The 17626-nt window shown below is 40.8% G+C and overlaps 1 protein-coding gene across 6 annotated transcripts in view; it reads left to right on the plus strand.

Annotated features, from left to right (window-relative positions):
• Window positions 1-468: 468 nt before the first annotated feature.
• The window catches only part of DNAJC27 (DnaJ heat shock protein family (Hsp40) member C27), a 34959-nt gene continuing 17801 nt past the window's right edge, over window positions 469-17626 (plus strand). The window contains exons 1-6 of one of the 6 annotated variants that reach the window (XM_066386320.1): window positions 469-743; window positions 6485-6567; window positions 8129-8206; window positions 11022-11091; window positions 16765-16819; window positions 17384-17577. In XM_066386320.1, the coding sequence (XP_066242417.1) occupies window positions 657-743; window positions 6485-6567; window positions 8129-8206; window positions 11022-11091; window positions 16765-16819; window positions 17384-17577 (567 nt within the window). In that variant the 5' untranslated portion in view covers window positions 469-656. Of the gene's footprint in view, window positions 748-6484; window positions 6568-8128; window positions 8207-11021; window positions 11092-16764; window positions 16820-17383; window positions 17578-17626 lie in introns of all 6 variants that reach the window. The other 5 variants (XM_066386322.1, XM_066386321.1, XM_066386324.1 and 2 more) reach the window with 5 other exon arrangements.

Here is a 17626-nt window from a genome sequence, read left to right on the forward strand (position 1 = left end):
AACTACCTCATTTCCCTGGCTCTTGACACTGCTTCTTTTGGGAGCCAGGGTAGGGGAAACATAATACTAGAAAGCAAGGGGTGAGAGGACCAGCTCTGCAGACTGAAGAATTAAGAACACACCCCCAAATGGACCATGGTGTACTTCAAAGTTTTAGCTTGCTGAGCCTTGTAGTTCCTGATACTACTAACGAGAGGATCTGCCCTAAAAAGCCAATAAATTTCTACCACTTGGCAGTGAAAGTAACAAATGCCTATGTCCTGGCGTCCCTGGGCACAAAGGCGCACAATGCATGAAGAATATATCCAGCCACCCCTGCATGCCACCTGCTAGCCTGCCCAGGGACACTGTGGCCTGAACCCAAAATCCAGCTAACCACAACTTCATCTCCATGGCCTGGGATGACGTCACACACACCCTTTCCAGCATCGCGAGATTATTTTCTCCGCCCGCCATCCCGCCCCGCCCTCTCCCCCAAGTTCCCTGCGTTCCCAACCGTCCTCTCCCGCCGCCTTGCAGCTGCGGAGATGGCGAGCCGCGGAGCTCGGGCGGTGATGACAGCCGCGGTTCCGCCATTGGAGGAGGAGGCCTGAGGGACGGGCCAGCGTGGTGAGCAAGGAGAGGCCGAGGCGTGTGGCCCCGAGAGAGCGAGGGTAATGGAGGCCAACATGCCGAAGCGGAAGGAGCCTGGCAAGTCCCTGCGCATCAAAGTCATCTCCATGGGCAACGCTGAAGTGGGAAAAGTGAGTACGTACCGCGCTAGGAGGGGCGGGACCTCAGCTCGGCGGAGCGACGTGCCGATTGGCTGGGAGGGCGGCTACTCAATAGCCTGGGCCCAGCCTCCTCCCCGCCCCTGGGAAGGCCTGGGTCTCCTTCTAGGGGTTCGGGGCTCCTCGAAGAAAACTCTCCTGACCTTTTTGACCTTTGGGTTGTCACCTCCTTTACCAACGTCACTCCCCCTAAGAAGGTGTCTCCTGTGGCCCTTAATCCTTGAGTGTACCCCAAAGAGAGTAAGGAGGCCTAGATCCTAACTAAAGAACCTGTGCTTAGATACCCTATCAATGTTAGGTGACCCATCCAGGACTTAGAGGTGGCGAATAAAAGTTTAGTTACCCCAGGCAGTACTTGGGAGCCAAGGGAACTTACTGGGGTACGTGTGAGGATTGGGGATTTGTAAAATATTTCTCTGCAGATCTGGAACCCAGAATCTAACATTTCATTTGTAGGAGAGTATAACTGATGCTGACATGTTTCACAGGTGGTGCAGTGGGTGTCAAGGAGCCTGTGTTATTCTGTTTTGCACGTTTGTTTTGTTTTTATTTTTGGTAGTGTCACTACATTCGTTCTCTCAAAAAAGGCTTAGTTCTGCTTTTTTCTTTTCTCAGTCTATGGAGTATCACCTGTAAGTTCTGCCATTGTATGGGGGGGGGGGGGATTGGGACAAGAGGTGAGCAGAGGTCTTGACTCAAATGAATTCTAAGACTGCCTCTTCTTTGCCCAGATTGTCTCTCCTCTGGGTAAGTGGAAGCTGTTGGTTAAGAACTTCTCAAGGTGTCTGGCCAGGCGGTGGCACAGTGGATAGAGCGTCAGACTGGGATGTGGAGGACCCAGGTTCGAGACCCTGAGGTCGCCAGCTTGAGCACAGGCTCATCTGGTTTGAGCAGAGCTCACCAGCTTGGACCCAGGGTCTCTGGCTCAAGCAAGGGGTTACTCTGTCTGCTGTAGCCCCCCCGGGTCAAGGCACATATGAGAAAGCAATTATTGAACAACTAAGGTCCCGCAATGAAGAATTGATGTTTCTCATCTCTCTCCCTCCTGTCTGTTCGTTCCTATCCGTCCCTCACCCTTGTCTCTCTCCCTGTCTCTGTCACAAAAAAAAAAAAAAAAAAAAAAAAAAAGAAAGAAAAAGAAAAAAAGAACTTCTCAAGGTTATTGAATTAGTGACAGAGACAGAATTAGAACCTGGGTCTTCACAGGCCCACTATAGAGCTCTTCACATGTTTGGGGATTTGGATCAACAAAATCAATAGGGAATAGGATCTCCCTGCTAAAAGAGCCATTAATGAGAGTGCTTAGTTAGGCCAGTGCTTTGTACATAGCTAATGCTCATTAAATGTTTATTAATGTCTTTTCTCTCTATTAGGCAGCATCCTTTACTATTTATGTATATACATGTATATAGGTAAGTACTAGCTTAGCATAAAATGCCTCTAGAAGGTTATGTACTAAACTGGCAAAGTGATTTTGTAATTTTACTAACTTAATGTGTCACATCAGAAATAGCCCCAAATGCCTAGTGTCACTATATTCATTTAACATTGTTCTACATTTATTAGCTAGTGCAATTAGATAAGAGAAAGAAATAAAATATGAATTACTAGAGAAGACAGCAGTGTTATCATTATTTGCTAATGGTATAATTGCTTATCTAGAAACCCAAAGAGAATTAACTGAAAAGCTATTAGAAACAATAAGAAAATTTAATAAGGAAAAACTAATATACAAAAAATAATAGTTTTACTATATAAGATCATAATTCCTTGGAATATATAATTAAAGAACTATTTTAGTTTATAATAAAGACCAAAATAAAGTGCCTAGCATTTAAAATTGAGAAGAAATAGGTAGGACCTATATAAAAAAAAATTCAGACTATACAAAGAGACAAAAAATTACTTAGGCGAATGAAAGCTTGTTTTCCTTAATTAGGATCACTCAATATTGTAGACATGTCAGTTATTTGAAATAATACACAAAGGTTATACAGTTCCAGTTAAATTACCAATGGGGTTTTTTCTTCAGAACATAATAAAAGGTACTAAAGTCCTAATAAAAAATTAAACATGCGAATAGCCAAGAAATTGTGGGAAAAAAAATGAGAGGAGACTAACACTACCAGATATTAAAACACATTTTAGAGGTTACCAAGCTTTTTTTGTTGATACTGGAAAGGAAATACAGAGACATCATTGGAACAGAATGGAGTCCAAAAATAAACCCAAACATGTAAGGAAATTCGGTTTACAACAAATATAATAAAATCATGGGAACATAGGGACCGTTTAATAAGTACTATTGAAATAAGTACCTATCATTTGGGAGTAGAGTAGATTCCTATTGCATTCCTTTCTCAAAAATAAATTTTAGGTGGGTAAAAGATTTAAATGTACCTGGTCTGTGGTGGCACAGTAGATAAAGCATCATCCTGGGATGCTGAAGTTGCCAGTTCGAAACCCTGGGCTTGTCTGGTCAAGGCGAGAAGCAGCTACTATGAGTTGATTCTTCTCGCACCTCCCACCTACCCCCCCCCCCCCCGCTTTCTCTCTCTAAAATCAATAAAATTATTTAAAAGATATAAATGTAACTTAATTTTTTTCCTTAGTTATAAAAGTAGCACATACTCATTTTGAAATATTAGGAAAATATAGAAAGATATAAAAATAAACAATTTTAAGTTAAAAATTAAGTAATCCGCCTGACCTGTGGTGGCGCAGTGGATAAAGCGTCAACCTGGAAATGCTGAGGTCGCCGGTTCGAAACCCTGGGCTTGCCTGGTCAAGGCACATATGGGAGTTGACGCTTCCAGCTCCTCCCCCCTTCTCTGTCTGTCTGTCTGTCTGTCTCTCTCCCTCTCTCTCTCCTCTCTAAAAAAAAAAAAAATTAAGTAATCCTCGGATTAAAAGGCAAATTAAAACAGATGACAAAATAAGTATAAAGCAATGGAAAGGGTAGAAGCTATACCAAAGCCTTCAAGACAATATCAAAGCTGTAGTCAAAGGAAAATGCATTATTTTATTTCTAAAGAAGAGGAATGGAAACTAAAGAATTTAAAGGTTGCACAACTTTGTGAGTATACTCAAGACCATGGAAGTGTATACTTTAAATGTGTGAATTTTATGGCCTGACCTGTGGTGGCGCAGTGAATAAAGCGTCGACCTGGAAATGCTGAGGTTGCCGGTTCGAAACCCTGGGCTTGCCTGGTCAAGGCACATATGGGAGTTGATGCTTCCAGCTCCTCCCCCCTTCTCTCTCTCTGTCTCTCCTCTCTAAAAATGAATAAATAAAATTAAAAAAATAAAAATAAAAGTGTGAATTTTATGGTATGGTATAAAGGAACTTAATGCTTAATACATTAGAAAAAGGACAGAAAGACACAAAATAAACCAAAAAAGAGAGGGAATTCTCTGGAAAGATTAATGAAAAAGAAAAGTGCCTAAAAATCTGTTTAAGAAAAAATAAAGAAAGCAAAAAATTACAAGATTTGTATTGAAAAAGAGACAGTCACATACTGGAAGAGGTTGAGAGAATGATCGGAGAATACTATCTGTTATGGGAACTTATTTGTAATGGAGAGGCAGTGGAGAATTTCCTAATAAAATATAAATGACCAAAATTGACTCAGAAAGATGTGGAAAACCCAATTGACCAGTTACCCCAGAAGAAATGAAATGAAGAGATTTACCATTTAAAAAAGGTATCGGGATCAGGTGGCTTTATGAATAAGGCAAAGAAAATATGAATGGGTCTCCAATTTATTATGTAAAGTCATACTAACTTGAATAGCAAAACTTGATGTAGTATCAAAAAAGAAAAGTATAGCCTTGGCCAGTTGGCTCAGTGGATAGAACGTCGGCCCAGTGTGCAGACATCCCAGGTTTGATCCCCAGTCAGGGGACTGTGAGAAGTGACCGTCTGCTTCTCTTTCCCTTCCTCTCCCCCTTTTCTCTCTCTTCTCCTCTCGCAGCCAGTGGCTCGATTGGTCTGAGCATAGGCCTCAGGCACTGAGAATACCTCCATTAAGGAGCATAGGCCCCAGACAGGGGTTGCCCCGTGAATCTCGGTCAGGGTGCATGCAGGAGTCTGTTTATCTCCCCTCCTTTCACTTAAAAAAAAAAGTTATATACCAATTTCACATATACATAGAGATGTATAATTTCTAAATATCAACAGATAGAATTCAGCAATATATCAAAACTAATTCAATATTAGTGAGGTTTATCATATGAATGCAAACATGGTTCACTATTAAGATGATTTGTTATATCAACAGATTACCGGAAAAATATTTCCAGTACTGTAAAAATATTTGATATAATCAAGTCAATTCTAATAATCACTTTATAATAAAACAATGTTATCAACCAACAACAAACATACCAAATGGTAAAATGCTAAGTCCAGTCCCAATACAAAGAAGTACAAACAAGTATACTTGCTATTTTCCTTTATTATTTAGCATGGTTTTTAGATGTTCTAGAGATGCAGTACAAAAAAGGAGATTCTGAAGGGCTTAATATCCTCTATCCCCTGAAGTTTCTCTGTATTCTCTGTTTATATTCGAGTTAACTTTCAGCATTGGCAGCCTGCTCCCAAAGCCGCAGCCCAGTTCTCAGGGTCCTTTAGGATCTGAAGTTTCCTGGTTGATATATATTTCACTAACTACAGATGAAGTGGAGCATCTTTGCATATGTTTTTTGGATATTTGGATTTGCTCTTCTGTGTATTGACCAATTTTTACTCAATTTTTCAGGTTTAGGGACATTAGAGATACTACCTTTTTTTTTTTTTTTTTTTTTTGTATTTTTTCTGAAGCTGGAAACGGGGAGAGACAGTCAGACAGACTTCCGCATGCGCCCGACCGGGATCCACCCGGCACGCCCACCAGGGGCGATGCTCAGCTCATCCTGGGCTTCACTATACTGCGACCAGAGCCACTCTAGCGCCTGAGGCAGAGGCCACAGAGCCATCCCCAGTGCCCGGGCCATCTTTGCTCCAATGGAGCCTCGGCTGCAGGAGGGGAAGAGAGAGACAGAGAGGAAGGAGAGGGGGAGGGGTGGAGAAGCAGATGGGCGCTTCTCCTGTGTGCCCTGGCCGGGAATCGAACCCGGGACTTCTGCACGCCAGGCCGACGCTCTACCACTGAGCCAACCGGCCAGGGCCGAGATACTAACTTTTTGCCAGTCATATTATTTACAAATATTTGTCCAAATATGTTATTTATCTTTTAATATTTTTATAGATATTTTGCGATGCAGTGGTTTTTATTATTATTTATATATATGTCTATCTTTTCTTTTATGGTTTCTGGGCTTCCTTTCTTGGTTGAGAAGGTTTCTCTAAGATTGTGCTTATGTTGCACATTTTCTTCTGAAATTTGTATTGTTTTATTTTTAAGTGCTTAAGTCATAAATTCATCTAATTTATTTTTGTTGAAAATAGACGAGGACTTCAAAGAAAGAGCACAAGGACTGAGAACTAAGCTAAAAGCGTACCCATATTTGATATTAGGGGAGAATTTAAAAGTAATATTTCTTTAAAATCTTTATTTTAGCATTTGTTTCAGTTATTTTATACTTTTGACTTTTAAAAATGCTTTCTCTTTCACAGTAATGAATGAAGAAACCATAATGAAGAAAGAAATGTATTTATTTTGTATATGTTCCCAGAGAGTATTTACTAAAAGCATATATTTTTGCCTTTTTAGAGCTGTATTATAAAGCGATACTGTGAGAAAAGATTTGTTTCTAAATACCTTGCAACCATTGGCATTGACTATGGAGTCACAAAGTGAGTACATTGTTTCAGCTTATACATTACGCAGGAATTCAGAACCCTTCTAAAATGATCTGTCTTGAAATAGATTCTGAACATAAATTGGGAAGGAATAGGAATAATAGGACCTTTCCAGATGGGTAGTGACTGTATCATTTGTCACTCTTAGGTCCTGTCAGGTGGTCACTTAGCACATTCTGTTCTCCAGACCTTGTGTTAGGTACAGGTGCTCCAGTGCTGAGCATGTCAACACAAAACCTAATGGGCAGATATCACTTTTCAGGAAACTTGTTTCTAGAGAAGGAGGTCCTATTAGCAGGTATGTTTTTAGAGCATTCTAAAATATTCTCTCTAAAAAGTCTAAATGTTATGTGGAACATTTTCTGTCAGAGAACTTGATTGATTTGTGATCCTTATAGCCTATTAGATTCAAGAAAAAATGACCCAGAAAGAGTGAAATTGGATATAATTGGGGACTTATTTGTAGATGAATTAAGAGTGGGTTGAGCTAGGGGAGATTATATTATATTATGGGAAATAATACTGCCAAAGAGTAGAATCGAGGTAGACAGCACACTCCCAAAGTGGAATCTTAGGCTCACTGCTCTGGCCCTAGCCTGCCCTGCCCTTCCCTCTATTACGTTTCCTTTATACACCTCGGTTTCTGTCCACACTGAACTGCCATCATGCGTTCCTGTCTCTGTTCCATTATTCAGTGTGTCCCCTGAAATGGCCTTTCACCTCACCTTCCACTTGTCAGTCTCTTCAACGTATAAAATGCTCCTGTTCCCATAAGACCTTCTGAACCCCTCCTTTATCAGTCAGGACTCATTTTGGTTGCAAATGACAGAAATATTAAAATTCTCTGCTATTTATGGTACTTATCATAAATTGCCTTGGGTTATTATTATCTTTATATGTTTAATGTCTTGCACTAGGTTATAAACTTTGTGAACTAGTGGGAATTTAGTGTATATTATCTCCAAGTGCTTGGCACAGTATTTGTACATAATAGATGCTCAATAAATATTTATTGCTAGGCAAGACAGATAATCTAAGTAGGAAGTGTGCAATGTTAGACTATTAGAACAAGATCAGACTATGGTAGATCAAGTGGTGGGGTGTATCTATATTTCAGGGCACAGGATTTCATCAATGGTACAGCAGGATATCCTAATTAAGGCAGTTTTCTTTTAAATCATATGAGTAGCTAGTTTATTCATCTAATAAATAAGCATCACCATATTATGCCATAGAACTGTGGTTTATTTAACAAACTTTTCTGTTTCTAGCTGAAATATTTTTGAGAAAATGGTCATCCCATGGTGCAGGGGTCGGGAACCTTTTTGGCTGAGAAAGCCATGAATGCCACATATTTTAAAATGTAATTCCATGAGAGCCATACAACGACCCGTGTACGTTACACATTATCCAATAAAAATTTGGTGTTGTCCCAGAGGACAGCTGTGATTGGCTCCAGCCACCCACAACCATGAACATGAGCGGTAGGAAATGAATGGATTGTAATACATGAGAATGTTTTATATTTTTAACGTTATTATTTTTTTTATTAAAGATTTGTCTGCGAGCCAGATGCAGCCATCAAAAGAGCCACATCTGGCTCGCGAGCCATAGGTTCCCGACCCCTGCCATGGTGAGTCAGGAGGGTATAATTAATAGAAACTCAATTCAAACAAACTCAAGCCAAAAAATAAAAAGGACATTAATCGATTCACATAATCTGATTACACAGATGTAGCTGGGTCTCAGAGATGTCTGGAACCAGGCACAGAGAGTAGCCAAATCATTTCACTACCTCTCTCTCCCTTTGCTTTATCTACACAGCTACCAGCAGTTCTCAAGCTCACATGGTATATTTTACTTCCAGAGAGGGACCGAAACTAGTATTCCAAGTTTAAAAATTCCAGGGAAGTTTTTGACTTTTTTGGGGGGTGGGGCAGATGCCTTTCCCCAACTCAGCTGTGGGATCACCGAGAACATGGAAGAGTCCATGTGAACCACAGTTGGGAGAAGCAAGGAGTGGAGGGGTACTTTTTGGCCCATCGAAACAATAGATGTCCATTCCATCTGTCCTATTTTCAATATGGTGGAGCTCAAATTTCAGTATGCTTAACAATTACTTGTAGAATTTGTCAAAATGCTGATTATTAGGACCCACACACTAAGATTCTGAGACACTGGGTTTGACGTGGGGTACAGGAATCTGCATTTGTAACAACCCCCTGCCCCCATAATCATGAAGCAGGTGGTCTTCAGGCCACAGCTTAGGAAAGCACTGCCTTGAGGTAATGAATTACCATTTTTCTTAAGGTAAATTTCCCTGGCTTATAAACTAAATTGACCTTTTATGAGTTTCAGTGTGTGAACACATTTGTGTTACTTCCTGACTTTATGTACTTCAGTTCCATCCCCTCTCCAATGCTATCTCTTTAAGGCAGGCGTCCTCAAACTACAGACCTAGGGCCACATGTGGCCCCCTGAGGCCATTTATCTCCCCCCCACCACCCGCACTTCCGGAAGGGGCACCTTTTTCGTTGGTGGTCAGTGAGAGGAGCACTGTATGTGGTGGCCCTCCAACGGACAGTTCTCTATCCCTCTGTGTAAAAAGTTTGGGGACCAGCCCTGGCCGGTTGGCTCAGCGGTAGAGCGTTGGCCTGGCGTGCGGGGGACCTGGGTTCGATTCCCGGCCAGGGCACATAGGAGAAGCGCCCATCTGCTTCTCCACCCCCCCCCCTTACTCTCTGTCTCTCTCTTCCCCTCCCGCAGCCAAGGCTCCATTGGAGCAAAGATGGCCCGGGCGCTGGGGATGGCTCCTTGGCCTCTGCCCCAGGCGCTAGAGTGGCTCTGGTCGCGGCAGAGCGATGCCCCGGAGGGGCAGAGCATCGCCCCCTGGTGGGCAGAGCGGCGCCCCTGGTGGGCGTGCCGGGTGGATCCCGGTCGGGCGCATACGGGAGTCTGTCTGACTGTCTCTCCCCGTTTCCAGCTTCAGAAAAATACAAAAAAAAAAAAAAAGTTTGGGGACCCCTGCTTTAAGGTAAAATTTTCTAATAAAAATTATTATACCAGATCTTCTCCAGATGCTGTCAAACTCTGATAGTATTTTGATTTGTTTTGCTTTTCTCACACACTCTTTTATGAAATAGATTCTGGTTTCACAAATGTGTATCTTAAACTTGATGAAATATGGTAGAGAAGTAAGGAATGAAGAAATCATGATAAGATGATTAGTTTGACTTAAATATACAAATAATATAAAACAGTGGTGGGAATTAGAGTTTCAGAACTGAAAGTAGACGTTATAAATTTGGTCAGAGAGTAGTAATACTAAATAAACCAGAAGCTAGTATAAGGACGTTGAGAGCAAGTGCTGATGTCCTTACATTCCACAGGAGGGCGCAATGTCAGTGCTGTCTGAACTTGAAATGTGTTATTTAAAAAGAAAACACACAAAAAACCTCTCATTTGTTAATTTATTGTTAATAATCTCTAGTCTTTAACCGTGGAGGGATCTTTTAGAAAATATTTCAGTGGTGAGGACACATTTGTAGTTAAAGCTCACTAATTCCTCCCAGTTCACTTCAGTTTCTTTTTTGTTATTAAATTCAACAGAAAGTAAATTTTATGCTTTTAATTTTAAAATAGTATAATCCCATTTTTATTTAAACACTTGTTTATTATTCTTATCTGTGCATAGAAAGAAGTCTGCAGTGATTTTCATGTGTGTTAATGAAGGTTTTTTTCTGAGGGGTATGATTGGGTTTCTTTTTAAACATCTTTTCTTCAGTGTTGAAATTATTTATAATGTTTTATTCATTCACTTTCAGTAGTAATTTTTCTTTTCTTTTTTTTAACAAAAGAGGACTAGAAGCAAATATGCTATGTGTTAACAGTAGTTAATTCTAATATAAATGGTTATTTCCCTTTTTGTTCTTTTCTCTGTTTTCAAATTTTTGAAAACAAATGGTCTATTGCTCTTGCGCAACTGGAGATCACAAGAAAATTAAACAGATGTTGTTAGTAATATAATTTTTGTTATTGTTCTGCATAGTAACCAAATATAACCACTGTTAATTAAGATGCCTTACTAAGGAATATAAACTATTTTGTTTTTCTTTATCTCACTCTACTTGTCTCAAATCAGTTTTTCGTAGTGCCAGAGTAATAGCCACTGTTTATTAGTTAAGGGGTGTGGACTGAAGTGTCAGGAGGTAAACTGAAGGTAAAGGAGGTTGCTCGTTCCAAATGGGTTCAGTATTGTTAAAATAAGGCTGCAGGAGTGTCTGCCATGTGGCTGGCTCTTGTTCTAAAGATTATCTGGAATTGAGAAGAGGCACTAAGAAGTTTTTCTAAATTTCATACACTTTTGAAATGTATAAGTGACATAAATAATATTAATGTGAATGCAGAAACCATGACCTTTGGGATTTTTTTCCATTTGAACATTCCAGGGTACAAGTCAGAGACAGAGAAATCAAAGTTAACATCTTTGATATGGCTGGACATCCTTTCTTCTATGAGGTAAGAAAGCCTTCGGAGAAAACCTATATCCCGGATCGTCAGTGGTTTAGGGAAAGATCCTGAATTATCTGAAATAATGCATATTCAAATCATATGTAAAAACAAGTAATGTAGTTGGTATAGAGCATTTTAACCTTCAAAGGACTGTTGCTTTTTACTTTATACCTTAGCCCAGATTGTGAAAAGATAATGACATTCATACCTGGACAGAAGAATTCAGTAGCGTGACTTCTTTCACAGCAGGGTCCGGCGTGACCTTTCCGGTCCACTCCTCAGCCGCCTCAGCTGTGGGCTTCTCTCCCCAGGGAAGCCCACCTTGGTATACTTTCATCTAAATATTCTCAAAAGGAACCTCATGACTATTTTCTTCTCTTTTTCTTCCTTAGGTTTTTCGTTTTCCCTAAAAGGCTTTTGCTCTTTTCTAATTTGGCCATTTAACTTCAGTTCTTATCTCTGTTTTTTCCATCCTGATTGCTCTGGGTTTATTTTGTTCTTGTTCTAGGTTCCTGAGGGTGGGAGCTTAGATTATTAGTTTGAAACTTTTTTCTTTTCTTATGTGTATATTTAGTGCTATAAATTTCCTTCCCAGCACTGCTTAGCTGTGTCCCACAAATTTTGATATAATTGTGTTTTAAATTTCATTCACATTTCATTTCACTCATTCAATGTGGGTTTTTTTTTTTAATTTCCCATCAGATTTCTGTTTGACCAATGGATAACTTAAAAGTGTTTTAGTTCCTGGCCCTGGCCGGTTGGCTCAGCGGTAGAGCGTCGGCCTGGCGTGCGGGGGACCTGGGTTCGATTCCCGGCCAGGGCACATAGGAGAAGCGCCCATTTGCTTCTCCACCCCCCCCCCTTCCTCTCTGTCTCTCTCTTCCCCTCCCGCAGCCAAGGCTCCATTGGAGCAAAGATGGCCGGGGCGCTGGGGATGGCTCCTGGGCCTCTGCCCCAGGCGCTAGAGTGGCTCTGGTCTAGGCAGAGCGATGCCCCGGAGGGGCAGAGCATCGCCCCCTGGTGGGCGTGCCGGATCCCGGTCGGGCGCATGCGGGAGTCTGTCTGACTGTCTCTACCTGTTTCCAGCTTCAGAAAAATACAAAAAAAAATGTTTTAGTTCCCAAGCCTTTAGAGATTTCTCTGTTATCTTTCTGTTACTGATTTCTATAAATACTTTGATTCCATTGTGATCAGAGAACACAGTGTTTGACTTTGAAACTTTTAAATTTATTAAGAGTTTGTTTTTATTTTTCATGGCCTGGGGTATGGTCTATATCAGGGGTCTCCAAACTTTTTACACAGGGGGCCAGTTCACTGTCCCTCAGATCGTTGGAGGGCCACCACATACAGTGCTCCTCTCACTGACCACCAATGAAAGAGGTGCCCCTTTCAGAAGTGGGGGGGTGGGGGTGGATAAATGGCCTGGGGGGGGGCCGCGGGCTGTAGTTTGGGGACACCTGGTCTATATGTTCCATGGGTATTCTGCTGTTTTGGATGGAGTGTTCTATAAATACATATTTATGAGACTCTATTGGTCAATGGTGCTGTTGAATTATTTTATATCCTTGCTGATTTTCTGTTTAATTGTTCCATCAATTGCTGAGCGAGAGTCTCTAAGTTTCTAACTATAACTGGGCTTTCTAGTTCGCCTTTCAGTTCTATCAGTTTTTACTTCACATATTTTGCAACTCTGTTTGGTAAATGCACATTTAGGATTGTGTTGTCTTCATTATATAAGTTTATTATTATATAATGTCCCCTCTCTGGCAATTTTCTTTGCTCTAATGTTTACTTTATTTAACATTAACATAGACATTTCTTCTTTACTTTGATTAATGTTTACACGATACATCTTTTTCTATCCTTTTACTTTTGGCTTGTTGATAGTATTGTATTTCAAGTGACTTTCCTATAGACAGTACATAATTGGGTCATGTTTTTTAATCTATTATGCCAATTTCTGTCTTTTAATTGGTATATTTAGACTACTTACATCAAATATAATTGTTACATTTAGGGCTTAAGGCTACCATTTTATTTTTTGTTTCCTGTTTTTCATTTCTGTTTTCATTTTCCTGCCTTCTTGTGGGCTACATGAACACTTTTTGAATTCCATTTTGATTTTTCTGTAGTATTTTTTTAGATCTTGCTATATAGCTTTTTTAGTGAATGTAACTTATCACAGTTGACCGGTGTCATCGTTGTAACAGTTTGAGCGTAGTATAGTAATTTTTCTTTCCTTTATATTCCTTTATTTTCCCCGTTTATAACTGTCTTACATATTTTCTCTGCATACATTTAGAACCACATCAGACAGACATTGTTTAATTTTTTCTGAACTGTCAAGCGTAATTTAGAAAACTCAAGAGAGAAGGAAAGTCTATCGTATCACCCGTATTTGCTTACTCTGTTCTTTCATTCTGTTATGTTCCAAGGTTCATTCTTCTGTTACTTTCTTTCTGCTTAGAGAATTCTTTTAGCCATTCTTCTGGTTTTCCTTAATTGAGAATGTTTTGATGTCCTCTTTGTTCCTGAAGAATACTGTATTTTTGCAGTTATAGGATTCTGGGTTGGTATTTCTTTTCTTTCAATACTTGAAAAATACTTTGGCCTCCATGACTTCTCATGAGAAAACAGCTCCGAAATAGCCTTGATCTCTCCTTTGATGTTAAACATTTGCCTGTCTGTAATGCAAACCCTCTTTCTTGACAAGACCTGAGCCATTATCTTCTTTCCAAGCTCCAAGATGACCAAGTTACCTCGTTGCTCAGCACACAGTTCGTGAGACACACAGCCATTGTTGTGATCCCTGGCTTCCTCAAATTCATGTTGCCTGTCTTCCACTGAAGCCACCACTGTCACCAGTTCTCTTGACAGGTTTCCCCAAAGGGCCTACTGAGAAAAGACAGTCTGCTGAGAAGGTGACATAACAACCTCAGAGGACAGTGCTGAAGAGAGGATGGTCAAGGGAGTGATGGGGCCTGTCTTTCCACCAGTCTGGCTCCCACTGGGGTTTAGTGGTATAAGTTAGAGGGCCCATGGAAACTTTCTGAAGCCTCAGTGATATTAAACTAACAGCTTTTTCTAGCCTACAAGCTAGAAAATTTGCCATCGCTTTTTTAAAAATTATTTATTTATTTATTTTGGAGAGAAGAAGGGAGAGAGAGAAACATGGATTTGTTGTTCCACTCATTTATACATTCACCGTTTCTTTTTTTATATAAGATTTTATTTACTGATTTTAGAGAGATGAGAGAGAAGAGGGGAGGAGTGGGCTTCTGCTATGTGCCTTGAACCAGGCAAGCAGGGGGTTTCAAATCGTCAACCTCAGCATTTCGGATCAACGCTTTATCCACTGTGCCACCACAGGTCAGGCCATTGGTTGATTCTTGTATGTGCTGTGACTGGAAATTGAACCCACAGCTTGGTGTATCAGGACAACATTCTAACCAACTGAAAAGTTTGCCATCTTTGCTGTAAGAATTAAATTGTCTCAATTCCTGTAGCATTCTGTTTAATACTACATTTGATCTTAGCCAAAAGGCCGAGAAGTAATGTCTATTAAATTAAACTTTGGATGTAGCAAGTCTGCCAAGACTAACATTAGAAAGCTGTTTGGGGAGTCCTGGCCGATAGCTTGGTTGGTTGGAGCGTCATCCCAAAGCACAGAGGCTGCTGGTTTGATCCCCAGTCAGGGCACATACAGGAAAAGATCAATGTTCCTCTCTCTCTCTCCCCCTTCATTTCTCTCTCAGATTAATAAATTTAAAAAAAAAACTGTTTGGGGAGACAGGAGTAATAGAGTTGTAGGGGACCATTGATGATAGAGACATCTACTTTGACCTTTTCATTTCACAGATGAGGAAACCAAGTCTTGCAGTAACAAAATCACTTACTCAAGATTAAGTCTCCTGTTATACACAATTCTCCCTGTGGACTGCAGGATCTAAGTTTTGAAATTCTTTTCCCCTTTGGCCTCTACTTTTGTTCTCTACTATAGCACATTCAGCCATTGACTGAACAAATGTGTCTCAGATATTTATACCTCCTTGGCTCAGTGGGTGATGCAAAAATGGGCGTATCAAGATGCTGACTTCACGTTGCTCACTGTCCAGTGAGGAGGACAGCCGGATGTGCTTCTCAGTGTAAAACTAAGATGGGAAGTGATCTGAGCACTGTTAGAAGTACAAAATGCTCTGGTATTCTGTGGGATTTAGAGATCACATTCTGTTTGGCAGGGTAGGGAATTAGATGGTGAGGAACAGGGAAGAAACTACATATAAGATATGGTATTATAACTAGACCTTGGGAGATTGAAGAAAAAGAAGAATCTGTTTCCAGATGGAGTTAGGAGGGCACGGGGCGTGGTCAGGGAATGAGAGCTTGTCTAGGTTGACGTACAAAGGATAGGAAGAGAATCAGACTAAGAACGTGTTGGAGGACTGATCAGAAACTTTTAATGTCAATTTAGAGAGTTTAAACTTTGGGGAGCTGACAGTGGAAAAACACTGAAGAATTCTTGAGCCGGAGTTTTAAAAAGATAATTATGCACAGTGTGCAGTGTTGCTTAAAAGACTTGGAGAGATGATAACGCTTGCAATGAAAATGGAAAGGAAGTAACAGGTGCAGAAGAAATGGCGGAAGTGGGTGGCTTCCACAGGATTGTTTGAAATCTGTTGACAAAGGGAGAGGAAAGCAGCAAAGTGAACACCAGGCTTTTAACCCAGATCACTGAGAGAATGGTCTGCTTCTTCCATCACTGGAAGTTCAAGAGAAGGAAGAGTTAGGAGGAGTAAGTCAGAGGGTTTTCTGTTGTACATATTGGATTCAAGATTCCTGCATCACATTCAGCTGGCAGAGTCCAGAGCTAATTGGAAATACGGGTCTGGAAGCGGAGATGAAGGGCACATCTTGGCTCATCTTTCAGCTGAGTGTGGTTGACGTTGCTGAGTTGGGAAGCGAGTGCAGGACAGGATTTGGGGCATATGGTATTAGGCCAGAGAGGGAGCCATGGAGGGAAGAGGAAGAGGAGAGGTCAGTTAAGAACCTGGGGGACTTGGTGTATGGGGGCCAAGGCAGCACAGGTTTCAGGAAAGAAGGGAGCCCCATTTTCACAACTGTAGAAGGGCTAAGCGCTGTGAACACTAAGGGAGAAGACTCCTTGTCTTGAGCACCTTACATTCTTACTCATTTTTGCTGGTTTTAGTTTTAGGGGATAGCTTCTTATGTTTCTGCTGATTAATAGGCACTTACATTCTTGGTCCAGATTCAGAAAATTATAGGTACTTCATGCCTGATGTGTCTAAGATGTCTTTGTTTCTTACTACATATCCACTGTGAGACTGAATATATGCTGGAATACTTTGAAAAGAAGGTATAATTCATGGCCTCTGTCACTGTAGCCCCATGTCTATCAGTGCTCTTTCTCACCCACTCCACCTGTCATTGCTTCTGCCACTTTAGTGTGCCCTGCATTTCATGCTGATTCCTGCCAGGATTGTAGATATGCCCCAGTGGTGAGTTGCCATTTCTGATGAAAACATCAGAGGAGGACAATCAGAATGAGTACAGAGAAGGAAAGAAGAAGGTGCTAATGCATATTATTTGCTGGGCCTTCATTATCTCATTCAATCTTCATAATAACCCTGTGGAGTAAGTAGTATTATCCCCATTTTACAGATGAGGAAACTGAGACGCAGAGAGGTTAAGTGGCTTGCCCAAGATCACACAACTAGTAAGTAAGTGTGAACCCAGGTCTGTCTGACAGAGCCTGTGCCCTTTCTCTCCCCATTACACCAGGGCTTTGAGTTCGGTGTTCTGAACATGCCATCCTGATCAGGAGTCACAGGGAAACGGCCAGCATCCTGGGGAAAGCCAGCTTTGGGATGTGAGGCGTAAATGGCTGTACCTATTGCTTATTTTTGTGTCATTTTTGCCTTAGGTGCTTTTTAATTGTTCATTCACCTTCCAAGTGAAGCTTTTCCTGAGAAAAGCTTTATGTATCTTATTCTTTTAAGATCTGTTAACAACACTTAAAGATTGATTGCCTCTGGGGAGTGGAACTAGAGGTGAGGAAGGGCAGGGCAGGGCAGGCGGCCATTGTTTCATTATAAGCCCTCTGCACTAACAGATTTTTTTTATCATGTTACTTTGCTTTTATAAAAAGTCCCATAAAGACCAGCAGATATTGAGATACAACAGCAAATACTTTCAATACACAAAAGAACATGTTTTGCTATGTTACTGACTGTTAGATATACTTTTATAAAATCACAAAACCCCCTACTTGCCATTTCAGATTTTGTGCATCTGTTCTTTTATGTGAAGGTTCGTAACGAGTTTTATAAGGACACACAGGGTGTGATACTGGTGTATGACGTTGGGCAGAAAGACTCCTTTGACGCCCTGGATGCGTGGCTGGCAGAAATGAAGCAGGATCTCGGACCTCATGGAAACATGGAAAATATTGTATTTGTTGTGTGTGCCAACAAGGTAACTGCTTTGGAAATGGTTGCTTGATTTTCTAGCTTTATTTTGGGAA

The sequence above is a fragment of the Saccopteryx leptura genome, chromosome 5, assembly GCF_036850995.1.
Source record: "Saccopteryx leptura isolate mSacLep1 chromosome 5, mSacLep1_pri_phased_curated, whole genome shotgun sequence".
NCBI lineage: Eukaryota > Metazoa > Chordata > Mammalia > Chiroptera > Emballonuridae > Saccopteryx > Saccopteryx leptura.